This window comes from Maylandia zebra, linkage group LG14 (genome assembly GCF_041146795.1).
Source record: "Maylandia zebra isolate NMK-2024a linkage group LG14, Mzebra_GT3a, whole genome shotgun sequence".
Taxonomy (NCBI): domain Eukaryota; kingdom Metazoa; phylum Chordata; class Actinopteri; order Cichliformes; family Cichlidae; genus Maylandia; species Maylandia zebra.
The window spans coordinates 35421396-35444762 of NC_135180.1; the positions used below are offsets into that span (position 1 = coordinate 35421396).

At 41.1% G+C, this 23367-nt stretch overlaps 1 protein-coding gene across 1 annotated transcript; it reads left to right on the top strand.

Moving 5' to 3' along the window:
* The first annotated feature begins 277 nt into the window (after positions 1–277).
* sae1 (SUMO1 activating enzyme subunit 1) lies at positions 278–22721 on the top strand. The gene is made up of 9 exons (XM_004569628.4): positions 278–506; positions 1070–1181; positions 2166–2339; positions 11107–11252; positions 11386–11485; positions 11991–12096; positions 18288–18432; positions 19924–19993; positions 22419–22721. Exons 1-9 carry the CDS (start codon positions 415–417, stop codon positions 22509–22511), a joined length of 1038 nt encoding a protein of 345 aa, XP_004569685.1. The 5' UTR covers positions 278–414; the 3' UTR covers positions 22512–22721.
* The last annotated feature ends 646 nt before the right edge of the window (positions 22722–23367 follow it).

Sequence of the window (23367 nt, forward strand, 5' to 3'; positions counted from 1 at the left end):
ACGTACGCTTTCAAGTTTAAAATTTAAGGGCTCAGTGACCAATGCATACGCTAAATCGCAGCACGGCGATATATGTATATGTTTCTATATCTATATTTCTAATACTGAACTCATTAAAAGTTAAAGCGACATATATTTTTATTATTATTATTAAGTGAAATTAATATAAATATAGCATTCTATTTACAACATGTGAAACTACGAATAAGAAAAAATACATATCCTCAAAAAAAAGTTCGTTAGAAAAGGACTTCGTTAAAAAAAAAGTCATCTATTGTTTTGTTCTGTCGACGTCATCAGCTAGCGCCTGTTCAGCGGGACCGTCGCGGCATTTGAAACAGCTCCATCTGTAGCTGCACAAAATATTAATTTACCCCGGATTTACCTTCATTGGAACGAATTGAAGTGATCGATATGATCGAGAAGGAGGACCCGGTTATTAGTGAGGAGGAAGCGGCACAGTACGACCGCCAGATCCGACTGTGGGGACTGGATGCCCAGAAGAGGTCAGTTAGCTCGGGAGGCTAATCGGTGCAGCCGGAGCTTTGACTTGCTGTACTTACTCGAGTACATCGTTAAAGAAATCTATCTTTTACAAAAAGCCACGATTAAATTATATAATTTACTAATGAATAATAAATGTGTTATGCGATCTTACTTGAAAATATTGATAATTAGCTGAGTAGGTAATTTCTGTGATTGCTTCATTCAAACAGATGATGTAAATAATATCGGCACAGACTTCTTGTTCAAACTGGAATTATTACATGTGAATTAACTGTTTAAGGATATATTTCAGTTAATGCTCACGTGATATTAAAGCTTCAAAAAGGCTGCTGAATCTCACAAAATCAAGCTTTAGTTTCACTCTCAAACGGCTCAATATGCGTTATTTGTAACAGCTGCTCGTTTTATTCTGTCTGAATGTTTTTTTAAGAATCTCTTTAATGTAGTCAAAATGTTTACAGAACATTTCATATTGATTTTCTTCCAATCAGCACACAATTACTTCTGAAACCACACAGTAAGCAGTACTTAAACTGGTTTTTAAATTCTGTCTGTATTCCAGGTTGCGAGGGTCTCGAGTGCTCCTGGCAGGTTTGGGTGGTCTCGGGGCTGAAGTGGCCAAGAACTTAATCTTAGCTGGCGTTAAAGGACTCACCTTGCTGGACCATGAACAGGTAAGCACTCTTCATCGTTATCCCTGATTAGAGATGTCACATCAAGAGCAGCAGGAATTCTTTTACACATTTTTCAAACAAAACACATTTACTCAAATCCAATAAAACAGTGGAATAGTATGTGAGACCTTTAGATTTGCAGTACTAAAAATGCACACTAGGTGGTTCCAGTAGATGGATCTTTTCAAAGCTATTGATAAAAAGTGCATTTAAGTATTAAAATAACAACAAATGAAAAATGTTTTAAGTACAACAAAAGATGAAATACAGTGCGTCAAAATGCAAACCTTTTTTTGTACAGGTAATCCCCAGATAGAAAAAGAACAGTTGTTTTGGTACTTGTTTCTCCTACTGAAATGTTGCATCCAGAGAAACTGAATTAGTTTTTGACAGAAAGGATGTAAATAACTAATATTCACTTTGAACATTTCCACATCTTGCCATAGAAGATATCTTCTGTTCAGTATTTGTCTGATACCCTCCAACCTCAACCCCACTCTGTGCATTTTTCCAGTTCCAGGCCAATAAGACAAGACTGATCAGGGTTTGTTTAAGCAGTTTTTGTTGTTGTTTCTTTCAAAAACATCAAAATTCATATAAAAAAATGTTCCTCTGATAATCTGACGACAGGCTCGTATTATTAAGCGTGTTTGTATCAAATTACATCAAACACCAAATGTGCAATCTGTCAGCGGGAATTCACATTTTGTGGGAAAGTAAAACTGAACATTGTAATTTAGCTGTTCTGTGATGATTTTATAATAAAAGTTGCACACTTCTGTCTTCTTGTTCCTTGTTCTCTGACACTACATGAGGGAAAAGTGGAGTAAAAATATGATAGATAATTTATGATCATAAATATAAATTAACACCTGTCTGTGTGTATTTAGTCTAAAAGGAGATCTGTTATGTGAGCACAACAGCAGTAACAGTTGCAGTAAGAGCCTCATCCAGCTGTGCGCTCCCTGTCGGGGTGTCTTCCAGGTGTCGGAGGAGTCATGCCGAGCTCAGTTCTTGGTTCCAGTCACGGCTCAGGGTCAGAATCGTGCCAAGGCCTCTCTGGAGCGAGCGCAGAACCTCAACCCAATGGTGAAAGTGCACGCTGACCCAGACAGAATCGAAGACAAACCAGACGACTTCTTCCTCCAGTTCGATGCGGTGAGTTTAACATGCTGACTCCTTTCTTCGCTGACTCTCCTCTCGTCACCAGAGGTGCAAGATAAGGAGGTGAGGCAACAGAAATTTAAACCAATGAGATATGCTTACCTCAGAGCTGCTGTTTTAAAGTAAATTCCAGTTAAAAATGACACCTGGTTGTCAGGCCAGCCTCTTGAAGTCTGTTTTTGTCTGTTTGGTCAGAATTCACACCAGTGGCCCATTGGAGGTCACTTTATAGCTCTGACAGCGCTCATCCTCTTCCTCCTCACCTAAAGGAACAGATACCGATCCTGCTTCTTGGTTACGGGCTTTCTACGGTCCTGTGCAGCTCTCTCGGAATAACTGTTTGTCTCCCAGAATGTCCTCCATGTTCTTGAGACTGTGCTGGGAGACACAGCAATAACACAGCAGTAACAATAAGTAATCCTGGAGGAGGTGGCCTACCTGTGCAACCTCTATAGGCGTCCAGTATCGCCTCATGCTACCAGTCTTCACACTGACCCTAACCAAATGCAAAACAGTCAGAAAAGATGAGGAGGGAGAAAATTTCTCCACCTGTAAAACCATTCCTGTTTTGAGGATCGTCTCATTGTTGCCCCTCCAGTGCACCTGCTGTTAATTTCAGTGACCCCGAAACAGCTGAAACTGATTAAAAACCCGCCCTGCTGCTTAACCGACCAGATCGATATCCCAGAAGAAGAACTCTGATTAAAAAATGTCCTGTTACATTTTTCAGCAGTGTGTTGACTGACTGCACCTCACAGGTTGACCACTAGGTGGCGCTATCAGACCATGTGGTGCACTGAAACACCTGCGGTGAGATAATGTCTGCAAGGTGTGGTAATGACATGAGCTTCATTGTCCAGCCAGTGAAAATAGTGACGTTTAGAATTAGATGCTGCACTGATATAATTAATATATAATTATATGCAGATTATAAACACAGCCATGCTGCTGTGTATGTGAGGAGATTAAACCTGAAACTGAACAACTTAAAACCCAAGAGGCTGGAAGGAAGAAGGGCCACATTAACCCCCCCAACCCTAACCCACCTTTCACTAAGACCACACTGACTTAAAGTACCCACCTGTCAAACCACGGTGAGCAGACTTTCCTTGTTTGTGTAGACTTTGCCTGAGGGAATTACCCACACTTCAAACTGTTGCAACATTAAACACGGGGGTAACAGGGGAAGCCCTGAAGCTCTAGGGAAAAGGGCAAACAAGGAATAAAAAGACTAAACTAAGCGAATGGATTTTTTAACAGCGTCGTTCACTCAGTGAGCCGGCAGAAGGATGTCCGGGTCAGCGAGTCGGTCAGTCGGTCTCTTTGCTGATTTGAAAATCAAACTTTCTAATCAAAAAGCAGCACAGGACACGTTATTGCATGATACATAACATAAGATCAGGTGGTGCGTCTCATTCCTGTTTATTTAGTCTGAGTCACCTGTGATGGTTTAATGCCGTTTGGAATGGAGCCCTAAATATTGTCACGCATATTTATTTCAGTTAAAGGAGGAGTTCTTACAGTTGTTTTCTTTTTATTAGCTTTTGATTTCTTGGAGTCTTTATTTTATTTCAGTTCAGTGTTTTCATTTAGAGTGTCGGAGCGGTGACGCAGCGGTGCAGCATGGAGGTTGTGGGTTTGAATCCGGCAGCTGGCTGGCTCGGGCACTTCTGTGTGGAGTTTGCATGTTCTTCCTTTGCCTGTGTGAGTTTCTCCGGGTCGTCCTGCTTCCTGGTTGTCTTCCTGATTGCTACTTGTCCTGGGTGCCTTTCACCCTACGCTAGGTGGGCTCTGGCGCGCACGCCATTACCAGGAGATCATGAAAACTGGTTCCAGATCAAGACCTAGTTGAATTTTCTGACTGCATCACCAGGATCAGGAGATACTTTTAACAAAGGAGTAATAATAATTACCTTTTTCATAGTGTAGGAGCTCAGGATTAAGATATTACATTTCTGTTTTCCTTGTAATAGAAATTTACTTCCCTCTTTGAGTTCATCGTGTAAAATATGATGTAGTGAGTAGCTGGTGCTAAATACCGTGACAGTATTTTTGTGTTGTTGTCAGGAAAAACAAATGAATTATTGCATTTTACATTCGGTTTCATTGCTTAGGCGCGATCTAAGTTTTGTCAGCTGACGGCGAGAATTCATTTGAACACTATCAGAAGAATAACAGATTTTTTCCCCTCCCGTTGAGCCAGAATCGTCGGCAGTCTTCCTCCCTCCGGGGGTGCTAAATGAGTGTCAGGAGGAGGGAAAGTAGTACAGGAGGAAGACGAGGGTGGGAGCAGTAAGACAAAAAAGAGTGAGGACAGGTTGAGAAGGATGTTAGTAGGACAGATGGAGGGAGGACGAAACTTTTAAAGAAGAGAAGGTGAAACAAAAAATAGAAAGAAATGATTAAAAAAAGGTGGAAAACAGAAGGGGGTCTCTGCTGCTTTTATCTGCTTCCACTGATGTATCTGTGTGTGGCTCAGCGGGAAGATGGAGGGTGATTAAAGCGGAGCAGTTGGAGTGTGGTCGCAGTTTTCATCTGAGAAGCCCAATTACTGAGGGATGAATACAATAGAAAAGCACACAGTGTCCATCTGTGTGCCTGCAGAGAGCTGCCGACAGTGTTTACAATTCAGACTCTTTGGTTTCAAGTAGGAAAGAAAAGGAAAAATCGCACGTCATAACTAACACACACGCTGATAAATCTGAAATGTATCCTTTACCCTTTTTTTTATTTATGTATTGCTAAAAAAATATAATTATCTGCATTTTTTTCCTTTAAAGACAATAAATCTGTGCTGCTAATTTTACAGGGTTTTCCTGTTATATCTGACAGTTTGATCAATAAAATGCAGCGTTGTGCACGAGTAAATAAAACTCACAATTAACAAAATGGTTAAAAGATAGATGCTGGTCATTTCCCTCGGCTCGGTTTGGGGCAGGCACCAAAATTCACCAGAGTTTCTTGTTTAAAAAAACCTCCTCAAACATCGACCTTTGAAATGTAATCCAAGGTTTTTCAAGCGTGCAAGAGGTGTTTCCTCTCCCAGTGGCCCAAACTCTTCAGTGTTCAGCCGAACTGAAACATCTGGCTACAGCGAGCCTCTCGTGGTTATTTCTGATGCTGCTCTTATATATAAAACATTTCTACAAAAAAGATTTCAGCCTTGCCTCAAAGGAGAATCTGTAACTATTTTATTTTTATTTAAGTGGACTTAAATGTACGTGAAATGGTATTTGATTAATGTAAAGGTAAAACACTGGCTTAGACTCACTGCCTAATCTGTATGCCGACGAATCATGCTTCATTTCTCAAAGGCCAATTATGAGGCAGAACAAACCCAGTCGTGTTCTCAGAAGTTCTTATTTTTACCTCCCTGTTATTATTCCACAAAGACGCTTTTAACAGCTATGTGTTTGGTCCTGCATGCGTCTCTGCTCGTAACTTCATTTTTCTACATTTTCTGTATTTGGATGTGAACAAAGGTCCTCTGTTACAGTGAAAACACAGGTGCACATTAAAATACCCGTGGTTATCTAATATGAAAAACATAAACGTCTTCTTTGGACACTGGTTTGGCTGCATGCAGCTTGTTTGTGAGCAGTAAGAGGTCGTGCATTTGCTGAGACCTGGAAACCACCAGCTATCGTTGGTGTTTGATTTAACTCTTATTTAGCTCCTCAGAGTTTATCTGCCATTTATCCTGAAAGGGAAATCCAGGCTAGTGTGGGGCGTTTCACTTTGTAAAAGCACTCTGACCTGTGCAACAGTGCATACTGTGAAATGTATAACTGCTATCATTATGCCTCAGTTAAACACTGAAAAGTAATTAATGCTGGAAGTATTCAAAAACGCTTTATGTTTCCATACAATGGCTCACCAGAGCGTGTGTGTGTTTGATTTTGTTTGTCTATGGCTCGACCCCCAGGGGGCGCTTTTGTCTCTTTTTTTCTCGGGTTTATTGAAATTGTTTTCGTGAACCATTTTTTGCAGTTTGAAGCTGAAGTTTTTGCATATTTTCTGACTATGTTCGTTTAGAGAGTAAAGTTTATTTTCACCTCCGTTTTTTGACACAACACTACGCCGAATGTCTAGAAGACTAACATGCCAGGTTACTCATACGAAGATTCCCATTATGAAAGCAGTTTGTGCAGCTGCTCGCGCCTGTTGTTGCTCTTTCTATTAGAGGTGAAATGGGGACGTTTCGTTTTAATTGCTGTGTTGTGTTTTCAGCTATCGGCCGTCTTGCAGATAATGTGTTGTACTGTACAGCTTGTCATAGTGTGGGTGTGTAAATGATAACAATTATTTATCTCGAGACTCCTCAAATCTCCAGAGAGTGTTTTAAAAACACTGGTCCTGTAGCCCCGGCCTGCCCGGTGCGATGAGGGGGTGTCGGCAGCCGTCTTATCTGTGGGTTTAGGGTGTTTTGGGTGTTCTGGACTGGGTCAGTTGGATAAGGTAGACCCTGCCCACCGGTCAGTTGTTTACAGTCATACATGAGCCCACTCTGGTTATATCATAGCCCACTGCGTCTCTCGCCACACAGAGATGTTGGTGTTTTTTCTACAACTTCAGCAACTTCATATCATCATCGCTCCAGGAAGTTTGGCTTTGGTGCTTCAAACACAGAAAGACATTTTAATACATGACTAACACTGTAAAAAGGTGGTGTTTTTGTTTTTTTGAGCCACCCAAACCGAAACCTAAAACTGAAAATATTTTTTATGATGATTCCACTGGGTCTAAAATAATAATTCTGCTTTTGCTTCTGGTTTCACAAGGGACACCAACTCAAGTGTTGTGGGTGGAAATCATTTGTTTAACCCTTTCACCCACCACAACCTACACTTCCTCTGCTGCAAGAGACTCAAATAATGAGGTGCCTAAAACATAAAATCCAGTTAACCATAAAAAAATTAATGACTAAATAAATAAAAAATACGCCAAACAAACAACCAGGGCTTGAGTTACATGTAGTGTTTTATAGAGCAGGGCGATATGGCCAAAAATATTTATCATGATATATATTTGAAAATTTGCGATAACGACATAACCGACGATATAATTGATGCGAGACAAAATACAACTCCACAACATTACTAGCGCAAAAAGACAACCTTCCATTTATTTTCACTTAAACAAGAAGCTGGTTTTTATGTACATTAAAGCTTTATAAAAATGTAACAGTGCAAATGCAAATTCCTTGCTGAAAGTTTAACCAAAAGGCATTTCCAGTAGAAATGGGCTGACATATCCTGAGCATAACCATGTATAATATCCACTGAAGTTAAAAAGAGGTGCTTTGCAACATTAAACTGCAGTGTGCAGTACGCATTTTTCGGACCATAAGGTGCACGGGATTATAAGGCACATTAAGCGAAACAAAGCAGTCAGATAAATCAAACTTTATTAAACTCATTCTTCTTGCTTCCTCCACTTCTGTACCATTGATTCATTAATGTTGAATTCTCTGCAGCTGCTCTATTCCCATGTTGTTGCAGTATATTAATGACTAACCTCGTATTGTGGATGGATTATCTCAGTTGTTCTCCTGACTGAAGTTTGGTCCGTTTACAGCATCCTGCCATGCGATTGCATTTGTCTCTAACCATGAAGAACCTTCACGTTAACTTTTATAAGTGGAAAAGTGTTAGTGTTCGTCCTCCAGCTTCACTGTTTATGTTATGCTAACATAGCTGTGTCGCTAGCGATCACGTAGCACATCATTATATACCAGCTAGCCAAACTTCAGTAACCCTACAAACGTCACTGCTGTTTAGTTTCCTGTCTTCATTTATGTTGGAAGTGATAGCAGAGCTGTACGTTTGAATTTTTTCAGAAATCTCTTAGTCAGAACATGCAATATCATGCTTAGGTAACTAGCGAAACTAGCGAGCTAACTTCCGCTAGCTTCCTGCTAACTTCTAACTCCGTTAAATGTAATACATTTTGTTTTCATGGATGCCTGGAAGTTAAACTTTATAGTTACACCTGGTAAAGCAGCAATGCTGATCGTTTTATTAAAGATGAAAGAATTTAGACAGTTTTTAACTCTAAGTGATGCTGCAGTGTTGTTTGACCTGAAGCATACGGAGTTTAGGACCCAGATTACTCCCAGATTTAAGAGCATCTTAGAACGGCCGCTTGCATGTTCTGCAAAAAAATGTGCTTTGTTGTGTATCTGACGGACAAACACCAAACCAGTTCCACATCACGGAAGTTGCACCATTTTTACAAACCAATTCTGGTTCATCTGTTTCACTCAACAATCGGCCATGTGCGTATGAAAACAAAGGCACTGCGCATGCGCGTTTTACTCATATTCTATCGCGATATTTCATTTTCCTATCGTTGCCTAACATTATACCGGTATTACCGTGAACGGTATAATATGGCCCAGCCCTAGTGTTTTATATTCATTCAGTATTATAGGTGGTGCTGGTTATTTTAGATTACTATGAAGTGCAGGTAAGTGCCTGCTTTAGTATTTTTTTCCCTAAGGATGCCTCTGTGGTGTCGCATCAACGTGATTGGTCAGTTCAGCGATGATCCCGTAGCAACACCAACACAAAGACATCAAAAACACCATCAGTCAGCCTGGCTTTAATATAGTACACTGTGTCACTTTAATGACTTTAATCTCGTTTCACTCGGTGGTAAACTGCTGCAGTAGGTGTGTCTCGAGTGTTTTGGCAGCTCACCAGCTGCTGTTCAGCATCTCTGTTGTTCCAGGAATGAACATGCAGTGAAAGTTTCAGGTGTTTTTTGCTTTTTTTTGTTTTTTAAAGGGGGATTACAGGTGATTTTTAAGTAAAATAACTTCTTTTGGGACCAAATGTTTCTAAGCAGTTGGGTCTTTCCACGCGAAACCCGTAAATCTGAGAAATGTTTTCAGAATCAGCTGATTTTATTTTATTTATTTATTGTATAACAGCTTCATCATTTAAATTTTACCTTCACACAATGAAAATTGCGAGAGTTGTAAGCCCTTGAAGTGCATACGGTTGGGTCAGAATTTAGTTTCTTAATTAACTTTAACTTGCTCCAAGTGTCACAATCTAATTACTGTAAGATTTTATCTATAACTACAGTAATTTAATGTCTGACATAGAGATGAAGTTGTGTGGACGAAAATAAGATGACTTATGACAAAAATTTCCACGCACCCCTGTGTTCTTCAAGAGCCTGAACCTCAGAAAGTATTTATAGTATGGAGGTCAGATTTGACACAAATTCATTAAATATAGTGACAGTCTTGTACACAAAGAGTCTTTTAATTCTGGGATTAATAGATGTTTTTCATAGAATGTTTATATCAATGGGAAATCCAGCGTATTTCTTTTGAAGCCCGGTGTAGAAAGGAATAAGCAGCTGACGTGGTGTCATGTTTTTTCCAGAGCAGCTTACTGGGGCATAGGTCTGAATTTATGGTGTGCAAGTTGCACCCGTTAAGGAAAGAAGTGCACAAAACACAAAAACAGCCAAACAGGATGCAAAAGAGGGTAGAAGTTCATGCTGAATATAAAGTAACTTTAAGAATTTTCCTTTATTCTGCTCAGCCTGTGTGTCTCATTTTAATAAAACAAAAATGTTTTCTTTAATCTCTCATAAATATTCACGTTTGTTTAAAGGTATACCGTCACAGAGGAGGTTTTCTAGGACGGAATAAAAATAATTAACAGTGCAAAGACAAAACTCCCAACGACTGTGGAGTGGGAGTTAAAGTCGTATGTTTCAACTAGTGCAAAAAAAGTGTAGAGATTTTAGAGTAAATGTCAAGTTTTCAATAAAATGTAACAGTAACCATGATCATACGACTTGAAAGTTGTTTGTGTCTCCGTCTGAGAGCGTTACGAAACTGCTCGGTCTGCCCTGAAGAAAAACTGCTTTGTTATCTGTAACTGGAAAGATTTGCTCGTTAGCCTTCAGGTTCTGATGCTTGAGATCAAGATAAGACTGGGAAAACGAGAATTTTTTGAGTGGGAGAAAAGACTTGATATTAGTAGAACGGGATTTTAAAAAAAAAATAATAATAAAAGGTCACATGAAAAGGAGTCTACACTTTCAACCTCATGTTTGCAAACTGTAGGATTTGTATTAAAGGGGACCTATCATGCTCATTTCCACCGCAGTGTGTTTACTAAAGTATCTTTGCATGACTCAAAGATCATAATAATCCTAATCCTTATCTCATACTGGTGCAGCCTCCAGTTCGTCCTCTGTCTGAAACAAGCTGTTCCAACTCCTTCCCCTTTAAACAACCTCTATTCTGATTGGCTGCCCCTCACAAACAGATGGTTTAAATATGCTCGAGATGACCTTATTAGGGATATCTGCACTCAGTGTCATCACACAGAGCCAAGGGTAGAAAAAACTGTCTGAAACAGCATTTAGGTAAACCTTTTTACTCACTGGGATTAATTGTACATATGTTGATCTCATTATGGCTCTCTTGCAGAGCATGTCTTTATCCTGTCTTCCTTCTCTCTCCCAACCAATCACAGCAGATGGCCCCTCCCTGAGCCTGGTTCTGCCGGAGGTTTCTTCCTGTTAAAAGGGAGTTTTTCCTTCCTACTGTCACCAAAGTGCTTGCTCATAGGGGGTCATATGATTAACTTACAATATAAAGCGCCTTGACACGACTGTTGTTGTGATTTGGTGCTGTATAAATACAACTGAATTGAATTAAATTATTTCAATATCTGAATCCCTAACGAGCCTTTAACACTTTGTGTTTGTTTGGGAATTTTTTGTCCCTCAGGTGTGTCTGACAGGCTGCTCCAGAGACCTGATGATACGCGTTGACCAGCTCTGCTCCAAACACAACATCAAAGTGTTCTGTGGAGATGTCTACGGTTACTACGGTTACATGTTCTGCAACCTGGGACAGGCACACAACTATGTCGAGTAAGTGCGATGGGGGCAGGTTCTATTCCCAGTTGTTGAGAATAAAGCTGGTCGTTTTGTGTATTGTAACATAGCCTCAGACATATTAAGAAACCTTCATTTTTACTTTCTTCTTCTTGTTTCTTCTTTAAAGGGAGAAACCCAAAGTAGTAAAACCCAGCGGTGAGTCCAACGACGGCCCGAAGGCAAAGAAAGCCAAAGTCGACCCCAACGAGACCACCATGGTGAAAAAAGTACGTGCACAATTATCAGCTTTCACCGTATCACAGGTTTATTCGTCTTAACTGTGTAGACTGAAAGAACTGACATAAACAAAGATGTTTTTTAACTTAAACAAGGAGATGTATTAGCAATCTTGCCTTTAGTTAAGAGAAGGAATATTGAATATAACAGCACTTACCCTCATTTTTAGTTCTTTCTTTCTCAAAGGCTCAAACTAAAATCGATCTTTCTTTTGTATTCTCTTTCTAATTTATGTTTTTAAAAAGGGCTTATATGATATCACATTAGCAATAACAGTATCAGACACATTCATTACTTGTTTTTTGAGGAATTAAACTTGAAACTGGAAAAAAACATAGAAAAAGAACATTATCGATGTTAAATGTTTAAAATTAGCGTTCTATTAAATAGGAGGTTGTCATCATATAAATTGCTTTATATTTGTCCTAAAAACAAGGAACGAACAAATCAGTTCAAAACCTATTCACTCCATATTGATCTTCTCCAACCAATCAGACGGCCAGTTTTTGCACTCTGAAGGAGGCTCTGGCGGTCGACTGGACAAGCGAGAAGGCCAAAGCCGGTCTCAAGCGAACACCAGTGGACTACTTCCTGCTCCAAGGTACATAAAGCCATTTTTTGTTTCCAAATGTGGGATGATTGAGTTTTTAAATGTAAAAATAAACTTTCCAGCATCATTTTTAGAAAATCTGTTGTAGTAACAGCTGATCATTTTTCAGTTTGTGAATTAAGTGAAATTATAATCAGAATATCAACATGTTACAGAAAATTATAACGATTTTTTCGAAGTCTGTTTAACAGTTTCTGGCATGTACTACTTTTAAACTTTGTCTTTAAAAATGACCATTTGAATTCTGTATAATTATTTCTCATGTGTATGAACACTTTTCTCTAAAGCTTTAGCCTTTAAAGATTTTGTGAAGAAGTTGCAAAGGTTTTTTACATTTAATTTAATTTTAATTCACCTTTAGGTGATGTTGTTTCATTAGCACGTACATGTGAATTGCATAAAAGAGCTGAATATTTGTTGCATTTCTGTGGCAGGCAAGATTTCCCATGCATCGATTTGGGCAAATAACATAAAGAATCCTGAAGGGTTTAAATAAGTATAGAAAATGGAAACTGAAAAAGCGTAGGGTCCTGCAGCTAGACTGAAACACATACCATGAACATGCAAAAATCACTGTTCCAGTTTAGCTGATGAAATATCACCGCACATGCGTGGAAGGTCATGTCCGTAAAGCGTGGTAAATGTCATCTAAATATAAACGCCAGTGGGATTTGAGCAAGATTGTCTTCTAGATAAAACACAGTAGCTTTAGATTTTGTCAAATATATTCGGTAACTGTTGGAAAATAAAGAGTATTCTTAAAACACAGCGATGGTATCCTGCTCCAAATGATATATTGGAATCGTTTCTGTTAAATGCTCCGTAACCGTGGCCCCAAATTTTGATCCATGAGATAAATTTACCTTCCTGTTTTTCAGGTTATTTATGTGTGTCTGATGACCTTCTCCACAGAGTTGTTATTGTCCCTCCTGTCACCTGGCCCTGCACCATTCCCACACTCTGCACGCTAGTTTCCATCACAAGCTGTCCATGGCCAGTCATGTGCACTGAGCGTAGAACAGAGAGCGGCCCGACACCTACACCGCACGACAACAAGCATATCAGAACAGGAAATACAAAGACAACTATTAAAGGTGTTAACTCAGAAAACACTTGTGTGCATAAATACGCTAAACCACAGTTTATGGGAAATTTCACTGGTTGAATTGATCACAAATATTAACCACAATGCGCTACGTTCAAAACGTTTCGTAGAATTTCCCCATGGGGCTGCGTCGATAAGGGCATGGAGCGTAAAAATCTGCCAAATCAAATATGCTGAGCTACCTGCTGTGGAGATCCCCTGTGAATAAGGGAGCTGCTGAGAGTTACAGAGTTTGCAGTTACCCTCTATTATCAGCATTTTATTTGTATTCATTTTATTTTTTGCAATAGTCAGTTAACATTGTTGACTAATGCTTTCATAGACTAGACTAAATAAAATTAATAAAACTGGTATTTTATTAATAAGCTTTTAAATACTGACCTGGAATGATTTCAGAGTTTAAACATCTAAGTGTGTTTTAATCAAAGACGTTTTTAAGTGGAACACACACATAATGCTTTCATATTCAAGCTGTAGAACAGTTTTACTCAAAGCACAAACCTATTGTTAACCCCTCTCATTACATCAGTTCCATTTTGATGGAATTGACATGAGGTCAGTCTCCTTCTGACCTCATGTTTAACTCCTCTCTGGAGGGGAGAGGGAGGGGAAACAGGAGGACAAAGGAGGGAACAACTAAGCTGTAGTGCCTCTTCACCTCACTGTGCAATACCTTTTGTGCAATACTTTTGTAAATAGTCAACGGTGCAATAGACTCAATACTTGAAATGTGCAATTCACTTGTATTTTTATTTTTATTCCTATTTATTCTATTTATCCCCTTCATATATTTTATTTATATTGTCTCTGTATTTATATATATGTGTGTGTGTGTAACTCTGTAACTTCTGTCGGTGCTGTGCTTTTTTGGAAATCGAATTTCCCAGAGGAACCCACCCGAGGGATTAATAAAGTTCTATCTTATCTTATCTTATCTTATCTTATCTTATCTTATCTTATCTTATCTTATCTTATCTTATCTTATCTTATGTTCCTTTAGGGAGGGGGTGGTGAGGTGGGTGAAGGGGGAGGGGCGTTCTCAAACCAGGCAAAGAGCTCCTCTGGAGTTTGAGGTTACTGTCGGGGGTTGGGGGGCTCTGGCCTTTGTAATTGTCAAATCATCAGTCCTCATCCGTGCATACCTTTGTCCAGTAGCCCACCCTACATCGATATATCCTGGTACCTCAAAACCTGACGCAGACTTTAAGTTGGATGATACCTGAGCTGCTTCAGTTATGTATATCTTGCTCATGTTCTGAGGTAGACTTTAGCACTGGATCTCAGCTTGGGGATCTTTACTGGATGCATAGCCTGGCTGGGATTTGAGCTCATGATCTATTGTTTCAAAGATCATAATCTCTAATTTGATCATCTCAGGCACACAGTTCTGACTGTGAGTGCAAAAGCTCCACCCACTTGTGTTTGGCAGCCAATCAGAAGAAAGTTGACTTAAAAACGGAGGGGCTAAAGGGGCTCGTTTCAGACAGTGCAGCTCCTCAACGCATCCTCTAAGCCAGTGGTGTCCAAACCCAGGCCTCGAGAGCCGGTGTCCTGCAGGTTTTCGATGTGTCCATCACAGCTGATTTAAATGGCTAAATGACCTTCTCATCATATCTTGCAGCTATCCAGAGGCCTGTTAATGAACTAATCATTTGATTCAGGTGTGTAGACCCAGGGTGAGATCTACGACCTGCAGGACACCGGCCCTCGAGGCCTGGAGTTGGCCAAGCCGGCACTAAGGACTGGTATAAGATAACTATTTTGACCAGTGAATCATGCAAAGCTACTCTGTTAGAGCCCAAAAATAAGGTTCTGAAAAAGAGCATTAGAGATTCCCTTTAAGACTGTTTCACACCCACTCACAGCAGCCACATGCAGTCATGTGACAGTGGCTGTCTGCTTTATTTGCTTACTAAACGGTCAACCTGCTCCTCAGTTTCTCATCTCGTTCCGGTGGATTTTGCATTGAGGCAGTCTTGTCTGGTTAATTTTAGTTTTTGCCAGCTGTCATGGCCTTTAGTCTAATAACACCCCATCTGAAACCCACCTACCCGCTGCAGCCTCGCCCTGTCTTCAGTCTGCTGAGTTTCAGGCTAATTTCTGAGTGGAAACACCACCTAGTTGTTGTTTTTTTGTTTTGTGAAGGCGAGATGGGAGGCAGTGTTATTATTCGTCTGCTGTTGCTATAATTGGAAGTTGTGGTGGTTGTTTGGTACCACCAATGAGGAAGTGGCTCTTCCTCTGTTATAACTGCTTCCTGTCTCACTAGGAAGGAACAGTCGAGAGATGTGAACCGTGTGTAGGGTGTATGCCTTTGTCTTTGCTTTTATGATCTCTTTAATTCCTCTTTTTATTTAAGATGTAGTCAGAGGGAAAAAAATGACCAGCAGAAGATAAGATGACACTTGAACACAAGCGTTTCCTCCTTTTTTTAAAAAAAAAAAAAACTTTTATCTGAAACTAAGGCTTTAATTACTATTAAAATCAGCCTCACAGAGATTTCTGAATTGTTTTTCTTTCCTAAAATTATCATTTAAATATCAGCCCCATGCATCCAAGAACTGGGAGAAGCGTAAATTCAAATAAAATTGGCCATTCAGCCAAGGTTTTTGCAACATGGCTGAAACTTGTGTGTGAGGCATTTTGTATTTTGTGCAGAAAGTATTTCAGACTTCAAAGGATGCGATTTTGAATTCAAGCTCCAGTGTAAGCTGTTTCATTAAGTTAGCTCAGTGGTTCTCAAATAGAGACTGTGCCGTGGAATTTTGTGACAGCGGTGCATCATGAATGCACAACATAACAGCACAAAGGGTATCAGTACTTTATATGGACTCATACAAAGTACTCTAACGCAATCCTTTAAAAAGCTCCTGTCATCAAGAACTCGTCGGTTTGCACAACTGTCGACTGCGTGACACATCAAAGGCCCCAACTGACAGCGGGGAGGTTAATAACGGGAAAAGGCATTGCTTTCTTGTGATGAGCAAACTAAAGACAACAGAAAATGTGTCATAAATTCTACATTTCTTATGATTTCAGCTGAAGCAAGGATGTCAGTAGCGCTCCACCCAAGTATGTTGTCTGTTGGATCGTTAGCTAATGCAAAACAATGCGTCAATCAAGGTAAAGAGGCACGTGGAAACCAAATGTCCCTTATAAGAGATTTCACAGGAGGCAAAGTATATATTAGTGGTGTGGGTGCAAAAGATAAATAAATAAATACGAGTAATTTTCCTCCTGCAGAGTGCTGTTTGATTTAGCACCATTAGAAAACCACCGTCCATCCACACTTGACAGATAATCACTCCAGTGTGTCCTCCATGTGTAGTAAGATATGCCTCGAACACCTTAGGTGCCCAGGAGACATCCCCAGAACCACCTCAGCTAGCTCTCTTTAATGTGATCTCCTCATCACCCTATCTGTTAGGGAGAGGCCCGAACCAATCAGAAAGCTCGTTTCCGTGGTCCCTGTCTTCGGTCACTACCCAGAGCTCGTGGTCAGGAAAGTAACGTAGACTGCCGACCAATCAGCAGCTTTGCTTTTACACTCAGCTCTGTTTTCACCACAACATCCTCATCACTGCTGACGCTGCCCAAATCCACCTGTCGGTATCCCGCTCCCCTCACTCGTGAAGTCCTCCACTCAGGGCAGCAACTCATCCCTGCGAGCACTTCAGCCTTTCCCTGCTGAGAAACTGTCTGAGGGCATTAGAATACCTACATGGATGTTACGTTCAAACCTCACCAGTTTTTGTGTTAGAGGTCCTGATGATGGAGAGATTTCTTGAGTTTCATGTGAACTAAACTGATGTGCTCTGTTTGTGGTTTGTTTGTTAAAACAGTCTCATTTATTTGTTTTAGTCAATTTCAGAGTGGAAATGTTATTTTTCACTTTCACTTTCTGCAAAAGTAAAAACCAATGAATAAAAGAAGAGCTTGCTGGATGATGTCGAGGCTGTTTTACGTAGATAATGCCACCGATATGTTGTTTTAATGTGTTTGGTGTGCCGTGGACACAAACAGGTTTAGTTGTAGGTGCTAATATGGAGATAACACACATTTTTCGTGTCTTAAATCTGAGGTGTACATGTAATAAAGGAAAGATTTAGTTGTGCTAATAAATATCCACCTGCCTACCTCTGCAAGATGAACATGATTCTCACTCTGTCCATTGTTTTTGATCTGAATGTGCAGGATTTGGCATTAAGGACCATCTCGAGCATTTCCCCTCCACTCTAATCTGCGATGGTATCACCGCTGCCTGTGTATGTTCAGAGATGGTATCTTTGTTCCATCCATGTTCACATTATTATATCGTGTTATGAAATTCAGTTTGATTTCCTTCCCGAGCGTGATGCCATTTGTACCAGCCTGTAACTTTCTACTAACAAAGTTTCACTGATAAAGGGCAGAGCCGAGGTGTGAGAATGATTCATCGCTGCTACATGTGAGCATGTACTGTGTGTGCGGTGTGCCACGCTGGTGGAAATGGCCGTGGGAGGACTTGACTTCCTCATGTGGTTTTGAGTTAATGGACGAACAGGAAATACGGGGGCGAGGTGTTGATGTGTGCATCTGTGTGGTGCAGCTGGAGAAGTCGGTTGTTGTTTGAAATATTGCACATGACCAAATAGTTTGTTCTTTTGATTTTTAATTTCTCAATCGGTCCTAAAGCCGACACAGGAAAGGTTTGGGTTTTTTTTTTCATCTTTCTCGCTCTGAGAGGCAGACTTAATACTTCCTCTGTGATCCTGTGCAGGTGGATGTGTGTTGCACGCAGGAGTCTGTGACTGCGCGCTCTTAATTTGATGTGGGGGAAACGTGGGCCTAATCGGATGAAATGGTTGATGGTGCAACCACATACTGATGTTATCCTGGTTCAAAGGGAGCAGCAGGGGAGATGTTGTCTTTCCATAAGATGATAATTCACTGTGGAAGTCACTTAAAAGCGTGATGTAATTATAAATGGCAATAGTGCAATAGATTATGTGGAAAATATTGCCTTAGTTAAATGGTTCAAACTTCTTTCCTGCGTCTCAACTGTCATTTCTTTCCTCCCGTCTGCTGCTCTCCACAGTTCTGCTGAAGTTTCGTACAGACAAAGGCCGTGACCCCGACCCGCAGTCCTTTCCAGAAGACAGTCAACTCTTGAGGCAAATCCGTGACGACGTCCTCGAGTCCCTGTCATTGAACAGCGACCTCCTGAATGACGACTTCATCAGGTGACTTTAAATAAGTCGATTCAGAATAGATCATCTGCTCTTTCAAACACAAACACACCAAACTTCCCCTGATAGACATTATTTTATATAATCAAGATGAATGTACTTTTTTTAGAAGGTCGAAGCCACCTTCCTCACTTTGACCCTCTTGTCGGCCATAATGCCTCTCCATGCATCTCTTCTGTGACCTTAAATGGTAAAAATGGTAAATGGCCTGTATTTATATAGCGCTTTTCTAGTCCCTAAGGACCCCAAAGCGCTTTACATATCCAGTCATCCACCCATTCACACACACATTCACACACTGGTGATGGTAAGCTACATTGTAGCCACAGCCACCCTGGGGCGCACTGACAGAGGAAGGAAAGTTAAGGACCTTAAGGAAAGTTAAATCTCTAAACAGGACCATAACTGTGCATGCAGCCTTTATTCCTTTATTCCTTTACAGTAATGTGTGATCTCTGCAGAGATCAGAGAATTAGAGGCACTAGTTGCAGTTTAATGTCAGCATAAACAGCGATCCACCACAACATAAAATCTCTGAATAACATTGAAGGTGTTTGCTTTTCCATATTTCCTGTCACATATTTACTGCCACATGGGCGGATGTTCATATTAAAGATGATCAAAATTTCAAATAATGAGCTCGCTGTATGTAGAATACCTGTGAAATCCTTTTTGTCTGCTATAAAAAATGCTTTTCAGAAGCCACCAAGGCCCAGTGTTCATGAGAAGCTAGTCTAGTAGTTCAAGGATAAAATTACTGAGCTGGAAATCACAATAAGAAGTTCACGTTACTGAGTCTTCAGACTCCAACCCAGACAATCCCAGACAGCATACATGTACACACACAGCAGTATAGATGTGGTTTTAATGTCAGGGCTTGTTGATGGCTTGCATGGCTGTTATCAGCTGTTCTAACAGGAAAATTCAACTTTAAAAAACGTGGCACACACGGGCACGAGGGCCGATGAAGACTCAGCAGCTGGCTCTGATTAAAGGCCGACTGTTAGCTGCTCTCAGTCTGCAGATGAGTTTCCTGGCTGTAATTTCACCTTCACTGCTTTTGATTTTCGACACGGTGGGTTGCCAGTTTTTGGCTTATAAACACAAGCTCATTAATCCACTACTACATCCTCACATCCACCCTGATGGCAGGAAGAAGCACATTAATGTTAGCTTTTCTCAAAGTCTCTCTAATCAATTTCTCACCAGTGTTTTGAGACAAAATAACATCACCTGGGGGAGGGGGCGATGGCAAACCGATTTACCCAAACACACATGCTTCTAGTGTGAGTGAAAAGACGTTTATTTAGTTCACATCAGCCATAGCAAGACAAATAAATCAGCTGGCAGATGAGACTATGGAACATTTTTTTTTTCTTTGTTTTGTGGCTCTTGTGCTCTTTTTTTAGTTACTTAGTTAGTCACTTCCTTAGCGTTACACTTTCTATTTAGTGGTTAATGTTTCCTTGCACTGTTTATCCTCAGCTACTGCTTCTCTGAGATGTCTCCAGTGTGTGCAGTCGTGGGAGGAGTTCTGGGACAGGAAGTTGTTAAGGTGAGGATGTAAACATGAAGATTTTTGGGGCAGTGTGCAAATTGCACACAGAATTGTATGAATCTTGCAGCTTCAGGAAACGTTGTGAAAGGGCTGATGTCATCCCCTCTGAAGCGTCTAACGGTATTCAGTCGGTGACTTTGTGATGAAGACGGCAGGTCTGGTGTGTCAGCTGACATGTGGCCACTCGGCTGGTCGCTGGGTTGGATCCAGAGAAGCGGCGGCGGCTCTGCTCGGTGCAGAAGCGATTTTCGCTGTGACCACAGTGCAGCTCGGTGTGACGCTCTGGCAGCAGCCGTTTAAATGGAGAGATGATTTGTACTGTTCTCAAGCTGAAGCCGTAATGACCCCATTCATAAAAGAGCCTAATGAAAGCTGTTAGTGGGAAGAAAAGCGACTGAACGGTGACACCAACACCTTTCCTACATGCTGTAATCTCAGGGTAACAATCAAGCTTGTTCTGTTGTTTTAATTCCCTCAGGCTAATCAGTTTATTAAAAATAACAAAAGCTCCTTGAAATTGTGCCAAAATCTATGCAGCGAAATATCTTACAGAGCAATCACTCTTTTCTTTGTTTCTACATGAATCAGTTTGCTGATAATCAACAATACTTAAATTCAGCTGATCTCCTCTTCAACCCCTCCTCCTTGGGCAGCACAGCCTCCATGTTTAGATCCCTCTGTGGAAGTCTTGTTCTGTGAACTCTCAGACTTCACCGTGAACCTCAAACTGCAGCACTGAGGTGCTCTGGCTCCCATCCACAGTCCAAAGACATGCAGTTGGTGAGGTTAGGTTCATAGGTGATTCTAAATTGCCCAGAGCTGGGAATGGTTGTCTGTCTCTCTGTGTTCGCCCTGGGTCAGCCTGGCCACCTGTCCAGGGTGTACCCCACTTCTCGCCCTATGGCAGCTGGGATAGGATCTAGTCCTCCTGCCCCAGAATTGCATATGTGGAAAAAATTTATGGAATATTGGAAACTGACCCGACTTTCATGTTTCTCTGCTGACATCACCCCGGTCCACCTTGCTCTGTTACCCACTCTCTGACAGAACAGTGAGTTTTTTGACAGAGAACCATGTTGCCAGATGTGGAGATGCAGACTCATCCAGGCAGTGACCTTCAGAATTAATCAACACAACACAAGCAGGAGTACTACACACACTGATCACTCGAGCTACGCCTTAAGGTCCTGTCCATAAATATAATGAACAGATCTGAGGACAAAGGGCAGCTCAAGGAGTCCAAAACTCACTGAAAATGTGCTTGACTGTGCACCAGATGTTCTCAGTTCTCACTTTGAGTATACGGGGACCCAACAGCTCGTAACAAATTTGGATCAGCTCTCAAACTTCGTACACCACAGCCCACAGGTGTCCCAGGGGTCGCCCAGTTTTCAGCATTCCTGAAGTTCCCAAAGAATGTGTAGATTAGATGGTCAAACTCTCATACTTCCTCCAGAATTTGGAGGGATTATGGGAATAATGTTATAGTCAATGATGCTATAGTGATTTGATGCCTGCATGTTTCTAATATAACATCCAGATCAGAATCAGGAAGCTCTGCTGTCACATCCCGATGGAGACGTTCAGGCTAAAGCTCCTGAACTGTGTCAGTCTCCACTCGTCAGATGCCCTAGTTGCCAGATTTGACTCTCTGTGACTTTGTCCTATTCCCAAACTCAACGCCTGGGAGGAGATCAAACGCAAAAAGCAAATCCGGGGCATGAAGGGAAGGACAGCCGAAAGAGTTGCAGGGCTGCTCAAAGCGACAGTCTTTAAGGGAAGATCAGCTGGATTTAAATTGATATTGTATTTTATTTTTTATAAGTGAAGTCAGGGAGCTTTCTAAGTCTTTAGTGTGATTTTTGCTTACCAGCGACTCTTGTGGTTAAACCCAACAGTCAACATGTTGCCTGTTTTTTTTTTTTTTACTTAAAAACATTTCAGATAGGCGCAGTTAAGATTAGAAACCTGTTTTTCTTTCTGGGGTGAGCGCAGGGCGACACAAATGGGCGAGTTCATTTCAGGGTGAGTGTGTTAGACAGGCCGGGGGGGGGAGAGGACAGACAGTTCAGAATCAGGCTGCGTTATATTGGCACAAGGCCAACCTGCTGTCTGGATGATGATGATGATGAAACCTGCTGCAACAGCCAGACTGTCTCTCACAGTGAATCTGACTGATTTCTCTTGTACACAGAAACATTAAGTCCATTTATGAACTGACAGAAGTGTGACAGGCTCTAGTCAAGTTAAACCCCGGCATTGAAACTTGGTTAGCTGCAGTAGAGTATTTCATCCTGCCGACGAAGCACGTGGAGGTTTTATTTCTCGCAGATTCGACGAGAGGCCGAACTTTTGCAAGCAGCCACTGTAGTTCCTCTTTAAATAACATAACATAACATTTTTCTCCCCTCTTTGTCTTCAGGCTCTCTCTCAGAGAGACGCTCCTCACCGCAACTTCTTCTTCTTCGACGGTCGTAAAGGCAACGGCGTGGTGGACTACTTTGGACCAAACTGAACGTGTCAGGCTACGCCGGCTTACAGGCAAACTTCAGTTTGTCCTGTCTGATTATTTATGGCAGCGCTTGTTCTACTCGTTCAGTTTCTTTTCTTTCTTTTTATTTTTTTCACAGTTGGATCCATTTCGCCCCAAAATCTGATACACGAACAGCAGGAAGATTTTTTGTTTTTTTACATTTGTTAATAAAACATTGTGTAGTAAAATGTTTCAGCTTCTCGTGTCTGCTTTTTATTAAATCTTCCACCAAACTGTACTGATGATTCTCCTTCCTTTGCTGCTGGGGACATTTTAAAGTCCAGGACTTGAGCTGCAGCGTTGCATCGGCATGAGAGAGAAATCACACGCAGGCTAGATTCAGGGCTGATATCAGTGTGGTTTATCTGAAGGGGAGAGACAACCGACAACACCAACAACACATGATGTCTCGCAGAGTGTATGACTGTATTTGGTCATAGCCTCCCATCGCCTGACATGTGACTCATCCAGCCAAACATGGTGGTGTAGTGAGTATGTCACAGCACAGCAAAGAAATAGGAAAGGGCGGTGGCTGCCATTCAAATGAGACGTGACATAAAGTCGCAGCATTTCCTCTCTTATGCCCCAAAACAGGGCAGCAACAACAGCATTAGCACAGACAGGCAGCATCATTACATCAGCCCCTAGGTGTGGTGTTTATGCTGCTGCCCTCATACCTGTGAAACCTGATGCTCAGTGGAAAAAGTGACTTATGTTTTGATCCTGGCTCACCTCGGCGAGTGCTGACTGCTGCATGTCGGTGATCTCTGAAAGCAGTGCAGATTATAACTGATGCAGCACGTTCACCAGATAAGTGCACATCATCATGATACTGTGA

Excerpts from the sequence above, each read along its gene's own strand:
- sae1 (XM_004569628.4), top strand. The coding sequence starts at position 415 with ATGATCGAGAAGGAGGACCCGGTTATTAGTGAGGAGGAAGCGGCACAG. Across the intron at positions 1,182-2,165 it reads CCTTGCTGGACCATGAACAG|GTGTCGGAGGAGTCATGCCG; the intron begins GTAAGCACTCTT and ends GGTGTCTTCCAG. Across the intron at positions 19,994-22,418 it reads TGGGACAGGAAGTTGTTAAG|GCTCTCTCTCAGAGAGACGC; the intron begins GTGAGGATGTAA and ends CTTTGTCTTCAG.